A 15,379-nucleotide genomic window follows, 5' to 3' on the forward strand; every position below is an offset into this window, starting at 1 on the left:
TTTAATTAACACATTATCTTACTCACATGAGAATAAAAACATGTATTACTTGCGCTATCTTATTTACTTGTTATATATCATAAAAGCCAGGCTGTCAATTAGATAATATGTGCAAAATGAAATCAAACTACAAAACAGTTATGATTTACTCTGTTACCCTGAAGTAAATCAACTCCTCTTTTATTGTTATCTCCATGCAAAACTTGTAACAGTATTTTTATACAGGGTGAAGGGCAAATGATGCAATGTTATCCTCAATAAACACATAAGAGAGCGGAGAATTTGGGGTCAGCAAGTTTTTTCCACTGACCTAAACACAAAATTTCTCCAGAAAATGAGAGGATCCTTTAAGAAGTCATATGTAACACGACTTAAAATCTGGCAAAGACTGCATGTTTATCATTCCAATTTTATTCTGACCACAACTTAAGATTCAGTACATTCATTACTAGACTGTAGGCAGGGGAAAAGGATGAAGCTGAAACCATATATGCTTTCTCATCAGATATGGTGAGTTCCACTCTTCTATTGTTTGTTTCATCACCTCATGGCCATAGTCTTAAATTCAGCCCAGAAACACTTGTAAAATATTACATTTTACCATAGGGAAATTGATTTTGTTATAAGAAAGTTTCAGATTACCACTTAATCTCAACCAAGCTACATCAATGGTAAAAGTAATTATATATATAGTTATAAAGTAAACTTGATCACTGTATTTAAAAGAAATGATAACTTGGAGAAATACCACAGCAATAATGTTTAAGCTGAAGCACTATAAAGCCTGCCTAGAGTAAATGCCAGATCCTTCAGCTGAAATGCAGTCTTGATTTAGTTAATCAAGTCAAGCCTAAGAACCATCTCCTTCTCCAGAGCTGCTCTTTCACTTCCAGCACTGACCTGTCCAGACAGAACTATATTTTATAAAAGTTACTGGGGTAGGGGGGCAGTGGAATCCACCCATGTAGTTTAAACGTTTTACATCTTGAGCCTTTGTAGTCTGAAACCAAGTGGTGAAAAATATATTATCATCCTACAGTTTCCACTTGACTCCCACTCTCTTCCCGCTCTGAGTTAGAGTAGTTAGTGTATCTGAAAAGCAACAATTTACAGTGTACCTTGGCACTGAATCCCCTGAACAAGCTCTGCAGTTATCACGTAAACTCCATGCTCCTATTTATATTTCATCATTTCTAGGATACATTAAAAACCAAGGTGGATACTCTGAAGTTTTCATACCCCTAAGAGCAGTGATTGCATATGCAGTTCTGCTACTAAGGAAATTAGAGAAATATATTTTTTAAGTTGTAGCAAATTGTAATTTATATTTTCAGGTCCTTAACAGCCTTTCACTATATAATGTCTACATATCATACAGTAAGCAGTTCATCAATTAGATATGGGTAAATCATCTCATTAAAGTCATCTATGTAGCTAGGTAGACATGAGAAATTTTGACCCTCTGTTCCATTGGTAGCATGCAAAGAACTTATAACAACTGCCAATCATCAAACCGCAACTAATTTATTATCATACTCACATCATTCTCCCCAAATTACAAAGTGCTGACACTTCTGATTGATGATGAAGGAACACAAAATAAGCATTACATCTATAGGAAAAAGTACATGCAAATTTAGTTAGAGCCTTAACCTTTACATGATAATCTTGACATGTACTTTTTAAAGAGCTGGACAGCAATAAAGAATAGCTCTATATTCTTGGTTTAAATGCTTACTATTCAAACTGACCCCAACAGAACCAGTAACTGTCCAGATTTCATCCCTGAGCTCAGTTTAGTGAAAAGTCACCTGTGTGGAAACAGGAGTTTTTTTCCGCCAATACCCTAGAAATAGCAGGTGCACAGTAACACAAAGTTGGAGGGAACAGAAGCAGCTCACTTCACTCTTACAGCTCATTTATTTCTTAGAGCATGTCGCATCATTGCTCAAATCTGTATATTGCTTAAAAGTTGAGGAAAAGTTTGTCTAACAGTGGCTTCCTATCAACTGATGTCCCTGATAGTACATAAAATGCTGTACAAAGGGCTTGCGAGATGTTCTTGTACCTATTACCAGGAGATTTCATAAAAGACATGTGGATGTCAACCAAGGGCCAGGGACTTAAGGCATGCATCCATGACCACGCTTTCAGCGGGCGAGTGGGAACACGGGAGAATACAGAATACAGCTAACTGCCACCAGGAGAAGGTCTGGCTTCACCTCCCCTCACTATCAACCGCTTCGCTTAAGTTCACTCACTGCCTCGACCTGACCCTGGGGATCCATTCACTTTCCATGACCAGAGAGGCTGCTGAAAAGCTGTCAAAGTAAATTTGTGCTCACTTTTTGGATGGTTTAATTTCAATGGAGCATGAAATACCCCAGGACAGTTAATAAGTTTAGCCAGGCGTGCTGTTCTCCCTAATATATTTTAATTATGCATTTGTTTTAATTGTAAGCAGATTAAGTCACCGGAAAGGCACAAATTGGAATTTTCCCTAATGGCTATCGGAGCTTTTCATCAGTTTCTAAACACTAACACGTTTCAAAAATAGGTACAGACGCGAGCACAACTGTGACATTTTCCAGAAATCAATGCAGTTTCTTTGACAACACAGATCAGCTCTCATTAGCCATCCCAACGAGCCCGAACGTAAAAGACAACTTCAGTCTCTAGGGGCGTCTCCTCCAATTAGTACGAAAGAATCGCTAACGTCTAATGTAAAACTCCCGAGAGAAATGAAAGCCCAGGCTTTTATAAAGTGTTACTCCATCGATTAGGAAGAGAGGCAGGGGAGCGGCAGGGCCCATCAGCAGCATTATCTTGGCTCAAAGCAAAGTACAAGTACACGTCAAATGGGAAAGTAGAAGCAGAGTGGATTCTCTCCTCCCACTGTTTTGGCAACTGTCAAACGTGTGTTTTTAACCTCGGGAAATAAAAGTGTCCCATCAATAAAAGGAAACGCTACAGGGAAGATCTATTAAGGAGAGGGGAGCGGCTTCCTTCCAGCCCAGACGTAAAATCGCTCAAAATGCTTTTGTCGCACCGAGGAATACCTAAGGTATTTTTAATACATTCATTTAACAGTTCCCCACATTGCTGAGATTTCCGCTGAGAAACTTAAGCATCCAGCAGCAGAGAAGCAAGAGAGAACCTGCTGCAAACTAGGAATCCAAACTCCCTCAGCCCGCCCAGCGCGCTCGCGTCCCAGGTGTTTGCTGGAGGTTGTTTACGCGTCTCCTAAACCTGCAGGTGCCAGACCAGCTCCTCCGAGACGCCCTGCCAGCCTTCCAGCGGGAAGCTTCGGAGCCACCGCGGAGTCCCCACGCAGCCCGTCACCCCTTCCTTACCTGTCATCATAGCAGAAATCCGCACTCAGGGTGTTGAGATACAAGGCGAGCCCCAGAGCGCTGCTCACCAACTCTGCAATCATCTCTCCACCGCCTTCCCTCCGGCTCGACTCCCAGCGCGAGGGCAGCAGCGGGAACAAAAAACAGAAGCATCAATCCCCACCTTCCGCAGCCTCGTCCTCCCAGCGTCACTTTTCCCTCGCTTCCCCAGCCTGTCTCCGCGCCCCCTCTTGCTCCCTCGGGTCCTTCCACTCCACCGCTCTCCACCTCCTGCTCGGCGCCCTCTCCGGTGCGGCTCACACCGCGCTCCCCATGCCCGGCGCCCGCGAGCGGCGAGGGCGTTCGGGCTCCGCGCCCCTCGGCGGAAGCGCAGGGCTGGTGCTCTGCGCGGCTCGCGGCCCGCACCCTAACCCATGGCAGGTCGGTGCGCCCGAGGTAAGGACCGGGACTCGGAGGAGGAGGAGGAGGGAGAGGGCGGGACGGGGGCAGAGGAACCGGGCCGGCCGGGCTCGGGGACCGGCTGGAAGAAGAGAGAGAAAGGGGCGGCTGGGAGGGACGAGGCGGACCGCCGCCCCTCGCCGCCACCCGGCGCGCGGTTCTCGGGCCGCTCCCGCTGACTCCGGCCGCCGAGGCGGCTGCGGCTCATTCACTCTGTACTGGCGCCCGCGCGGCCGCAGCCCCTTCTCCAGTGAAGTGAGGAGAGGCGGCTGGAGACGCCGGGAGCTCCCGCGTGGGGCTCGGCACGGCCCCCCACGCCTGCGCGGCCGGCCTCCATCGCGGCCCGGCCCTCCCCTTCCCCGCCCGACTCCTCCTCCCCGACGCCCCGCCCCCGCCCCCGCGGAGGCCCCGCCCAGGCCCCAGGCCCGAAGCTCCTCCCGCCTCCTTCCGCCCCCCTCTGGCTCTGTCACCCTCGGTTTCACTCTGGAAAGCCCCCGGGGCCCCCGGGCGGCTGCGGGGAGACAGCCCCGAGGGTGAGAACTGGAGGAGAAGCGCCCCCGAGCAGGACGCGGCGCGCCCGCCGCTTGCCCGGCTGCTCCCGGCAACGGCTGGATCTCGGCCCCGGCGCGGTGCGTGCCTGGCGGCGCCGGGCCTCAGTCGGATAGCTGGAGGGAGAACGGGGACCGGAGAGGAGGCGCAGGTCTGACGAGCGCTGCAGCCGTGCTGGCCGCACACGCGCTCCCAGTGCGGGACCGAAATGGCGGCGGGGGTATTGGAGGGTTGGGGGGCGTTTTAGGAAGGAGAGAGTTCGGCTCCGAGCCCGCCGTGGTCGCGAATGTCAGTGGAAAGACGTGCGGGGAGGGAAACGTCCCCGCAGTCGGGTTAAAAAGAAAGGACTACCAAAGAGGAAAGAAACGCGTGGGCGCACTCGCAGCACTGCAGCTGAGGGGGGCCTGTCGTGGTTTCAGAGGGACTGTCAGGCTGACCCTGAGACGCAAAGAAGAAAGGCGCCCCGCAGCACAGTACAGCGCTGTCCTCACAGCCAGGAAAGCGGGAAGCTAGTGTCCATTCCTTTCCGCCGGATGCAGGACTGGATGGAAGGCGTCCAACCTGATGAAATACGGTGTCGAAGAATGGCCTGTGTAGAACGAGTTCTGGGTACTTAAGTGGCAAGACCAAAGAGGACAGCGGGCTGCCTGCCACACCTCCGGACTTGGCCCCTTTCTGGCGGACTAGTGGCTCCCTTGGACGGAGATGAACATTACTGCAGCGCCCCCTGCTGCATGGCAACCACAAGGCGTGGAAAGCCGGCCTGTGCAGAGCGGATGGTGCCCCCACCCCCCACTTCCACCCGGACCAGGGGCGCAGCCACCAACAGATAGGCTCTCCAAAACTTCAGCGAGAAATTGAGCCCCTGGATGTCCGGCAGTGACCTGAAACGCAAACACCGTGGTTTGGGTCTGTGAAACAAACCTCCGTCTTTTCCCAATTTCACAAGGAAATCCGTATAGACACACACGAAATGATGAATATTTTTGTGTCCTATTTTTGTGTCCGGAGAAAAACATACCTAAACTTACATAGAACGGAATTGTATCTTTAAAGGCAGAGACTGACCTTTTACGTTCTGTTTTGTTTTTTTTTAACTCCATAACCTCTGCTCACTGTTGAAAAGTTTTTTTTTTAATGCTATCAATTTACCCATCAAGGTCCCCTGCACCTGTGTGACATCCCAGAGCACTGGAGGAAGAGCAGCCTGGGAGCTTGAGTCCCCACTCTGCTGTCTGCCTGGGCAACCTCTGGCCAGTCACTTAGCCTCTGTGAGCCTCAGTTTTCTCACCTAAAGAACAGGGATGATGATAATACCTATCAATGGTCCTGACATTTTGAAGATTAAAGTAGTTAACCTGTGCAAAACACCGGGAAGAGTCCAAAGTGCGATGGAAATGTGAGCTGTTACTATTATTATAGTGTCCAGTTTCCTTCTTTCCTTTTACTTGTTAACTAAAACCTAGATGTTTACCCCCAAAACATAAACCTTCATAACCACCCTGCTCCAAGCCTAGTCAAAGCTACCCTCATTTCCTGCCTGTAGCCTTCAAAGGGTCTCCTTGGTTTTACTCCTGCAATTTTCCCCACCCCCGAGTCTTAACTTTCAAGCATTAGAAGGAAGATTGAAAACCTACAATCTCCCTACTTAAAAATATTCAGTAACTTCCTCTTTGACACATCAAATAAAATTCTAATTCCTACCATGGCCAGCCAGGCCCTCATTTGGCCCTGATTACCCAAGAAGGAAGAAGGAAGTTAAAAATTCTTAAGAATGCACGGACTCTGCAGGAAACCCTGTGGTGGGAAGTCACACACAGACAGTGCTCTTAAATAACTAAGGGGTCTCAGAGGCATAAAAATAGAGAGATTTGGAATCAGCATGCTAAAAAAACTTCTAAGCATTTTCCAGAGCTGTCTGCATTCTCAAGACTCCAATAGTTTTAAGTAAAATTTTTCTGCATGTCTCTACCTTCTTTTCTCCTCTCCCTACCCCCAACTCCTTGGAATTGGAAGCCTTAGAAGACTGTGAGAAATGCACATCATGCCATCCCTGATGAATGGAAGGCTGAAATCCAGCTGTGTTTGAGAAATCCAGTTGCTTTTAACAAATTTTCCTGTTATAATTTAATGTAGGTCTCAATAGTCTACCAATGCATTAAGCCTTGGATGCTTTCAGAATGTTTGCCAAGAGCTGAGAATCAGCCAATGCCTGCATTTTCTGCCTTCCTTGAACAACTTTGGGAGGGAAAATCAGATTAAAGATGTCATCTCTATCCTTGGAGATCTTTTCAAATCTGGGAACATTGCTTTTTAGTTTATTAAGGTGCATTTACCCATTGCAAGATTGCTTCTTTGTTCTAAATTTATATATATGTTCGATTTAAAGCTACTGTTGGTCTCCACAGATGAAGGAAATTACGCTGGTTGGCTTGAGTTTTCTACCTTAGACAAGAGAGAGATAGGCCAAAAAAGTGCTAAGCCCTTATTTTCCCAAAGTAGGTTCCACACATGTGCTACCTCACCACTTCCTCAATGAATTCTTTCTTATATTTGCCCCAACCTACCCTGCATTTGTTTTGCATTCCCTGTTCTTTGTTGTATAATTCATACCTTTGCAGTGCCAGTTCCTCAGGGTAGAGATTTCCTTATTTGCCTACGACATTTTTAGTTTATTGTGCAATACCATCTTCCCTTTGGGTGTTGCATAAATATTAACTAAAAATCCACATCTGGTCTCGCTCATCATTTCTATTTGTCCTAATATAACTTCCCTTTGAACAATTCGTTTGGAAAGTGTGCCAAGGGTGAAATGTGGCACATAAATTCTCCTCCTGCACAGAATGCCTTTTAAAATGCCGTCAGATTTGGTTATTTATGAACAGAAGATTTGCACCTCTTCCTTGCTCTCTCAATTCTAAAATTGTACCAGGCCAAAGTAATTACAATTGCCCATATGTTTTGTGGAAAGGTATCCAAGAATCTTCTGCTAAAATCTTAACAGATTGACTGGAAGCAGAAAAGCACTAGCCCAGCAGGTGAAAGTGCCTCTTTAGGGAAGTCAGAACAGAGCTCTCTGCTGGGGAAATCACAAACTCTGGGCTTTACTCAGGAAATAACCCTGCAGGAGAAAAACAGCAGAGCGTGGATGAAATGTGGGCCAGGGAGCCACAGGGGCACACACTCGCTGCTTGGTTAACTGATGACAGTAAACTCACTGGCTACACATGTTAACATTTAGATGTTTCCCAGGGTACCATCAAATGCTGCCCTGCAGACACTGCAACGTGTGACATCCCTCTATACCTAAACTTGTGATCCATTAGGGTTATAATTAGGACAGTGTAGCCGCAGAAATGGATCCTGTCGCCTCTGTCACAAACCCAGGGCTGTTAAGAACCAGCTGCTACTAAAATAACGATCACTTTAAAAATCTCAGTCTCCCAGTTTCCATTTCAGAGGATGTGGGGGTAGAGGAGGAGGAGTGTAGAGATAACATGTTAATAACCAGATATGGATAATTGCAGATGTTGAAGCTAATGACAGACTTCAGAAAACTCAGTCAAGGAAAGCAAGGACAGCCTCCTTCAGAGAATCTCTCTGAATGCATTCACATGCATTGGTATAAACAGTGATCAAAAATATTCTTACATCTTGAAAGACTGCACAGAATCTTGCATTACAGAGTTTTGACAAATCTCAGATTCTGTAAAATTAAAGATGAATGAATCAAAGAGTAGAGAGAAGATTAGATTTGATGCAGATGCTAAGTAAATTAACCACAGTTACAGTGAACCTTACCTTGATGTTCAGCCCATGATGGACCCATTAAGCCAGCATCGTCCAATAGAAGCTTCTGCCAAGATGGGTTTATATCTGGGCTCGGCAAAGTAGTAGCCATCAGTCACATGTGGCTAGTGAGCACTTAAAACATAGCTAGTGGGACTGAGGAACTGAATTTTAAATTTTGTTCAATTTTAATAAATTTAAATTTAAATAGCAACATTGGCCAGTGGTTACTATAACGGACAACCAAGCTTAAGCTATCGGGGCCTCCAAGCTGTCCCCCAGCCTCTGTGGCTTATGGAAAAGCCAGTCGCCTACTCCTCCCCCTGGTCAAAGCTTTACTTCTGAACTTTTTGCTCTGACCTGTGCCGTATCCATGTGTGACCTGCTTCTATTTGTAAAATAGCTTCCAGCTATTGAACACTTTTTAGGTACTGGGCATTTTATTGGGCACCTTATGTTCATTACTTAACTGAATCCTCACAACAGCCTTAGGACATAGGTACTATTACTACTATCCCTGTCTTACAGATGAAGAAATGGAGGCTCTGAAAGGCATAGTAAATTATCCAGAGTCTTAGAGCCTCTCAGTGGTTGAGCTAACATTTGAACTTAGGTCTTTCAACTCTAAAAGTCTATGTTTTAATGACTTCTCAGTTCAGTCTTATTTTCCTTCTTCTACTGAAAAAGATCACCCACCCATTAGAAACTACTTCAGGAGAGGGAGCTCCTGGTTACAGTCAAGGAGCTTTGATTAAATTCGAATTCTTCCCCCTCTACCATCCTGCAGATGATTTGGGATGAAATACTTTAGATCTTCCTTTGTCTACCATTTTTGCCTCATTTTCCCCCTAATTTGGTATAGAAACCTGCAAGGACTATAGTCTGTAATAGAAACCCTTCTTCATAAAACACACACACATACACACACACTGCATATATTTTTAAGAATAACTATTCGAGTCATGCATAGTCATTTTTTCTAACATAATCCACACCATCTATTAGAAAAAATAGTTGGGATAAGTAACATAACCCAAACTCAATACAATAATGAAAGTATTAAAGCTGGAGAACCAAATAAAGCATTTATAAGTGATTTATTATTATGCTAAAAACCCAACTACAAATTTGTACCTCATAAAGCATATTTAATACATTTGTTATTCTTTTGAAATGATTAGAATGTCTGTTTGGAGTCTGGCCCATTAATCTAATAATAAATGATAGAAGTCAATGTATTTAAAACTTGCAATAGACTTAATTTGCCCACTAAATGAATAAATATCTTATGATTTATAATACTATTACTTTAATAATTATAAGTAAATGACTTATTGATAGCCTTACAAATAGACTTCTACCACCCTGTATTTTTTTTCCAAATGTTATTTATTTCTTTCATCTCTTATTTGTCCTTTTCAGTCTATTCTTTCATTTTTGCATATTTTGCCCTTATGGAAGCATTTAAATTTTCAAATGCAAAACAATAAAGTCACCCTCACACATGTGAATATGTGCCCTGAACTACACAAACTATTAATAAAACAGATTGTCTAGAATGGTAGATTTGAAGCTAAGACATTTATTTTCTTGGTACTTGATTCCAGAGAGTCAGTCTCTGGATTGATGTGGACAAATAATGAAGACATTGGATTCATCAATTCTAAGCTGAGCACCAATGGGAATCTGGGGGAGGGGCCTCTCATTCCTCCACACATCCCCCTGAGTTTGATCACATGCCAGTGCTAGGCTGGATGGTTATAATCCATTGCCTAGGATAATTTTTCCAAGTGTTTCCTGTAATTTATATTGCAAATATGTGACACAAGCAACCTCTGATCAGCTTTCTGTCACAATAAATGATTTTGCATTTTCTAGAATTATATATGAATGGAAATAAGACTGTACATTTTTGAGGGGGGTGGCTTCTTTCACTCAGCATAATTATTGTGAGGTTCTTCCATGCTTTTGCATCTTTTAATAGTTCATTTCTTTTTATCTCTGAGTTACTTCTATTTGCTTGGCTGTACCACAATTTGTTTATTCATGTATCTGCTGATGAGCATTTGAATTATTTCCAGTTTTCAGCTACTACAAACAAAGCTGCTATGAACATTCCTGAGAAGTCTTTGTATGAACATATGCTTTCATGTCTCCTGAGTAATTACCTAGGGGTGGGATGGCTGAGTCATATGAAACATGTCAGTAGTGCTTAATATTTTAAGAAACTGCCAAACTGTTTTCCAAAGTGGTTCTACCATTTTACATTCCTGCAAACAGCTGATGAGAGTCCCATTTACTCCACATCCTTGCCAACATTTAATAGAATCAGTGTTCTTAATGTTAGACCTCCTAGCAGGTGCATAGTGGTATCCCATAGTTTTAATCTGCATTTCCCTAAAACTAATGATGCTGAGCATCTTTTCATATGTTTATTTCAACCCATATGTCTTTGGTGACATTGGTCCCTCCCCTTATTAGTTATTGTTGTTAGCTGCTTAAAGCCACACAAACTTATTAGCTCACAGTTCTGTAGTCAGAGGTCCAGCATGGCTCAGCTGGGTTCTCAGTTCAATGTCTCCCTCGATCGGCATCAAGGCTCCTGCGTGGTGGCTCTGGAGAAGAGCTCACTTGCAAACTCATGCAGGTGCTGCCAGAATTCAGTTCTCTGCAGTTTTAGGACTAGGGGAACTATTTCTCTACCACTCAGCTTCTAGATGCGGGCTGCTTTCCTCTCACCAGGCCTCTTCCATTTGCAAATCGGCAATGGGTGCTCGGAGTTCTTCAGATGCTTCAAATCTCCCTGACTTGTTTTGCCCATTTGAAAAATCGCACTCTTTGTTTCCTTTCTACTGAATTCTGAGAGTTCCTTATTCAAAATACAAGTCCTTTGTCAGATATGAAATTTGCAGACATTTTCTCTCCACCTCTGGCTTGTCTTTTCATTCTCATAAATAGTGGCTTTCCAAAGAGCAAACATTCTTAATTTTGATTAACCCAACTCTTTTAAGATCATGTTTTTTAGTGTTGTATTAGGAAATTATTGCCTCGTCTGACATCACAAAGATCAACTGTTTGTCTCCAGATGTATTATAGTTTTGAGTTATTTTAAAGCTGTTTGGACTTAGTTTTTATATATATATGGGATGAGGCATGCCTCAAAGTTCATTTTTTCTTGCCCTTGGATATCCAATCATTTCAGCCCAATTTGTTAAAAAGTCTATTTTCTCCAATGAATTGTCTTTGCATCTTTATCAACTGATACATACATATATGTAGTTCTATTTCTGGATATATATTCTGACCATTGATCCTTTTGTCTATTTTTATGCCAAAACCAAACTGTCTTGATTACTGAAGATTTTATAAGTCTTGAGGTCAGGTTGTATAATTTCTACCAATGTGTTCTTTTTCAACGTCGCTCCTATCTCTATTTCATCACATCTCTATTCACTATTATAAGCCCCAATCATTTAGCTCATGTTTTTGTCTACCCCTTCTATACTTATTTCTTAAGTATTTATACATAAGTTTTTGATTATGTATGTGTGAGCATTTGGTTATAAAGAAAGGTAATTGTGTCTGTTTCCTGAATGAGTTTCTCTGTGACAAGTAGAGTGAACATTTATCACCCAAAATATCAGTTAATAAAATAGGCAGGGTGGGATTAAGATATGCGAGAGTCACCCCTTCTAACCAATATACTTAAAATATTTGTTCAACCAATATTTCTCTTTATATTAAAAATGAGAAATGTATTACATACATTAGAAGTAACACAATACTTTAACCTAGATGGAATTATGATTCACATCTGGACTGTCATGGGGAACTAACATTCAGAAGAAGAAAGTGATTTTAATGGTTACAGTGACATGTTTTTTCTAGTATTTACAACTTCTCCTCTTATTCTCTTTCCCTCTCTCTGCCCTCCCTGCCCCTCTCCCTCTCATGCGTTCATGCCAGCAAAACATTCCCCTTTTTTCTGTGTTTCCTCTTCTAGTATCAGTTTTACTTCTGTGATATTTCCTAACAAGACAGCATCTTTGGAAACATCTTACAGTGTTTAAACTTTAGTTGTAAATCACCGGTTTTTCAACAAACATCTATCATGGGCTGTAGTCCCATTTAACATTTCAACTGATATCAACTACAGACTTCAGTGTCAAGGTTAGCAGCCTGTCCAGTCATTGCACCATGCCATGCCCCTTCTTACAAAAACATACCGCAAAAACACCCACTGGAGATGATAGGTTGGTTCTGACCCAAAGTGACTTTTGAGTTGCAGCTCAAGGGATTGATTACCTTTATATGTTGCCAGTTATGAAAGGAGTCAAATATACACTCTATTTCCAATTTATTTCAATTGTGATTCCATATACCCAATGTATCAGAGCACTGGGAAGGTGCCTGGTAAGACACCTTTTCAAGTGACTCTCAATACAAGGACCAATTCTTTGCCTAAATACTGCTACTAACAACCATGCACTGTGGCTGCCTATGTGTCTGCCTGTACCTTGTTAGAATACATTGTTTTTCCTAATCTCCCCATCTCCTTCACTGTCTCTCTGACTCACTAACAGGTTACATAGGGTTTCTGATGTAGGAAGAGAGAAATTTGTTTACATTTGTTGAGCATCTACTATGTGCTGACACTATGCCAGAAAACTTAAAAACACTGTGTAATTTAATTCTCACAATAGGCTATCCAGATGGATATTCGTATTGTCTTTTCACAAATTATGAAGTTGAAGGTCAAAGATATTAGGTAATTTGTGCTAGTTGACACATCAGTAAATTACAACCAAGGATTCTATACCATGACTATCTTATTCCAAAACCCTTTAATTTAATTTAATTTTAAGTCTTATACGATGTCCATCTTATTAACAATACTGAGAACCATCTCCAGGATAAAGTGACTTTTTTAGATTCTCTCATGTAAGCCCTTTGTAAGACAATGAATTTTTAACATAAAGAGAAATACTGGTGGAACAAATATTTTAAGGATACTGGTTAGAAGGGGGTGATGCTTGCACATCTTAATCCTGCCCTGCCCATTTTATGAAAAATGAGAGTGGCAGGTTTGGGGATGACCAAGGTATCTCCTCTGCTCTGGCGATATTTTTGTGAGATAATGGAATCAAAGGAAATAAACCCATGGGTCATCCAAACACAACCATGTTTGGATTCTGCATACGCAAAAATGGAAGCAAAGTCCTGAGGGCTACTGAATTTGGACAGGATAAGAAGAATTTGAAATATAAAAGATAGAAATACCACAGTGAATTCCTGTGGGGAGCACCACGACGATAATATTCATGCAGAAAATGAGCTAAACACCCACTGTCAACAGGTGCATTGCCCGATCCACTATTGAGAGCCAAGCAAACGGGTGCGGTTCTGCAAAGTTGCCCATCAGGGAGACCTTTTTAACCTATTAGAGTTTAAAGAATACAAGGAAATACACAAAGACGTATGCATTACACTTCCTATCCATCTTATTAAAATCACCTCTTAATTTTGTTTCACAGAAACAGCAGATAATAAAGGAGTAAAAATTGGTTATCCATCCCTAGAAAGCATTTGAAAATCCTGGAAACCATTATTCAGTGAAAGTACCTGAAAAAAAATGCTTAGTAACATGTATAGATTCTTTTAAAGAATTCCAAAACCGTGCAATATTAAATAAAAGATCATTCATTAAAATTGGTGCTGGGAGTGGCTGCCACGGGCTGTTGGGGGTGGGGGAGTATCAGAGTGCCTACCCAATGGGTGTACAGTTTCAGTCACCCACAGTGAGAAAGTTGCAGAGATCTGCTGTACAGCGATGTGCATATAGTGGACACTACTGAACTGGACACTTCAAAGTTGTTAAGAGGTTAGAATCCATGTTATACATTCTCACTACTTTTAAGAAGTAATGCTGGGAAATCACTTTCAATGGGAAATACTTGCAGAGTACATCTTTTTATGCCATTTCAGGTTGTCAGATATCATTCAAAGTAAGAATTTTTATTTGTTGAAGTATGTTTTTTGACAAAGCTACCCTAATAAATATATTTTTAAAATACACATTACAGCACATCTCTGTAATACTAACACTTATTTCAATAAGCGGACTATTCATAGAAAAATTTCACACAAAATAGGAGCAAAAATATTTAAAGGAAGATTGATCTGTTGGCTCTTTTCTAATGGATGTAATAAGCAGGAAATGATATGAAACTATAGTTGAAATTAAAGTGTTTGCCTGAATATCAGCAAAATAAATTGTCCACCAAAGCATTTTCTTAGGGAAGTCATTTCCTAGCTCAGATCAGTCAGTGGAGCTAAGATATTAAAGAGAGGAGTTCTGAAGGAAAAGAGTCAATATAAATGATTTCCACTTTGTATGATTCACTGATTGCCACTTATTATTAGCATGTAGAGCCCCTGAATCTAGGTGGCTGCTTGGCTCTTTGCTTATGCTTCTCCTGTGTCATATGAAAATAAAGACTTCGGAGTGTAAAAGCCAGTTAGAACAAGCTAACACTGCACTACACTTACCAGTCCTTCAAAACTGAAGTTCCAAATCCAAAACCTTTTTTTCCTTGAAATCTCAGATAATGTCAGAATTACTGACAGCACAGAAAGCCATGTTTTGGTTGTAAAAGTAATCTAGAAATAATTTTCAGGATCTGACAGAACATATCTTTTCTTTTGAGATCTTGTTTTCAGAACTGTGCATTCTCACAGACAGAGCTGATCCATGAATCAGCTTAGTTTCCTAATAGAGATATGTTTTCACACTTGGTACTAAAAGATAGTACCCAGTTTCAGCCCATCAGTCAGCCTTGTCACAAACTGTCCATATTAAGGTAATTGCAGAGTCACAAGGTCCCATACAGACTCATAGTGAATAGCCATTTCAAGAGTCAAGATGTATAATAATGATTTTCAAAAATTGATTTTATATATGCATTCACCTAAAATAATGAAAAATTGCATAAAGTTTTAATGCAAAATTTACCCACAACCTTCAAGTCAAAATGGCATCATGGTTAAAGTTAAACTAAACTTCATCAGTCTACTGAACCTATAGGTTAAAACCTAATCTATAATTTAAAATTACAGATTACAAAATAAATAATTTCCCCAACAAACCCATATATGCGCCTTAAAAAAGTATGCCATGCCGTGACCCTATTTTCAGCCATGTCTTTTTGAGCTCCACTCAACTGTAATCACAAATGCCCTTTTCATCCAAA

General features: G+C 41.9%; 2 protein-coding genes across 5 annotated transcripts in view; one reads left to right on the top strand and one right to left on the bottom strand.

Annotated features, from left to right (window-relative positions):
• The window catches only part of TMTC2 (transmembrane O-mannosyltransferase targeting cadherins 2), a 400,347-nt gene extending 396,259 nt beyond the window's left edge, over positions 1 to 4,088 (bottom strand). The window contains exons 1-2 of one of the 4 annotated variants that reach the window (XM_073214780.1): positions 3,354 to 4,088; positions 1,541 to 1,612 (exon numbers count right to left, since the gene is read on the bottom strand). In XM_073214780.1, the coding sequence (XP_073070881.1) occupies positions 1,541 to 1,612; positions 3,354 to 3,436 (155 nt within the window). In that variant the 5' untranslated portion in view covers positions 3,437 to 4,088. The remainder of the gene's footprint in view (positions 1 to 1,540; positions 1,613 to 3,353) is intronic. The other 3 variants (XM_073214779.1, XM_073214781.1, XM_037010635.2) reach the window with 3 other exon arrangements.
• On the top strand, positions 3,440 to 5,325 carry LOC118970946 (uncharacterized). The gene is made up of 2 exons (XM_073214782.1): positions 3,440 to 4,491; positions 4,880 to 5,325. Exon 1 carries the CDS (start codon positions 3,666 to 3,668, stop codon positions 4,326 to 4,328), a length of 663 nt encoding a protein of 220 aa, XP_073070883.1. The 5' UTR covers positions 3,440 to 3,665; the 3' UTR covers positions 4,329 to 4,491; positions 4,880 to 5,325.
• The last annotated feature ends 10,054 nt before the right edge of the window (positions 5,326 to 15,379 follow it).

This window comes from Manis javanica, chromosome 10 (genome assembly GCF_040802235.1).
Source record: "Manis javanica isolate MJ-LG chromosome 10, MJ_LKY, whole genome shotgun sequence".
Taxonomy (NCBI): Eukaryota; Metazoa; Chordata; class Mammalia; order Pholidota; family Manidae; genus Manis; species Manis javanica.

Coding starts and splice junctions, on each gene's coding strand:
- LOC118970946 (XM_073214782.1), top strand. CDS start 3,666: ATGCCCGGCGCCCGCGAGCGGCGAGGGCGTTCGGGCTCCGCGCCCCTC.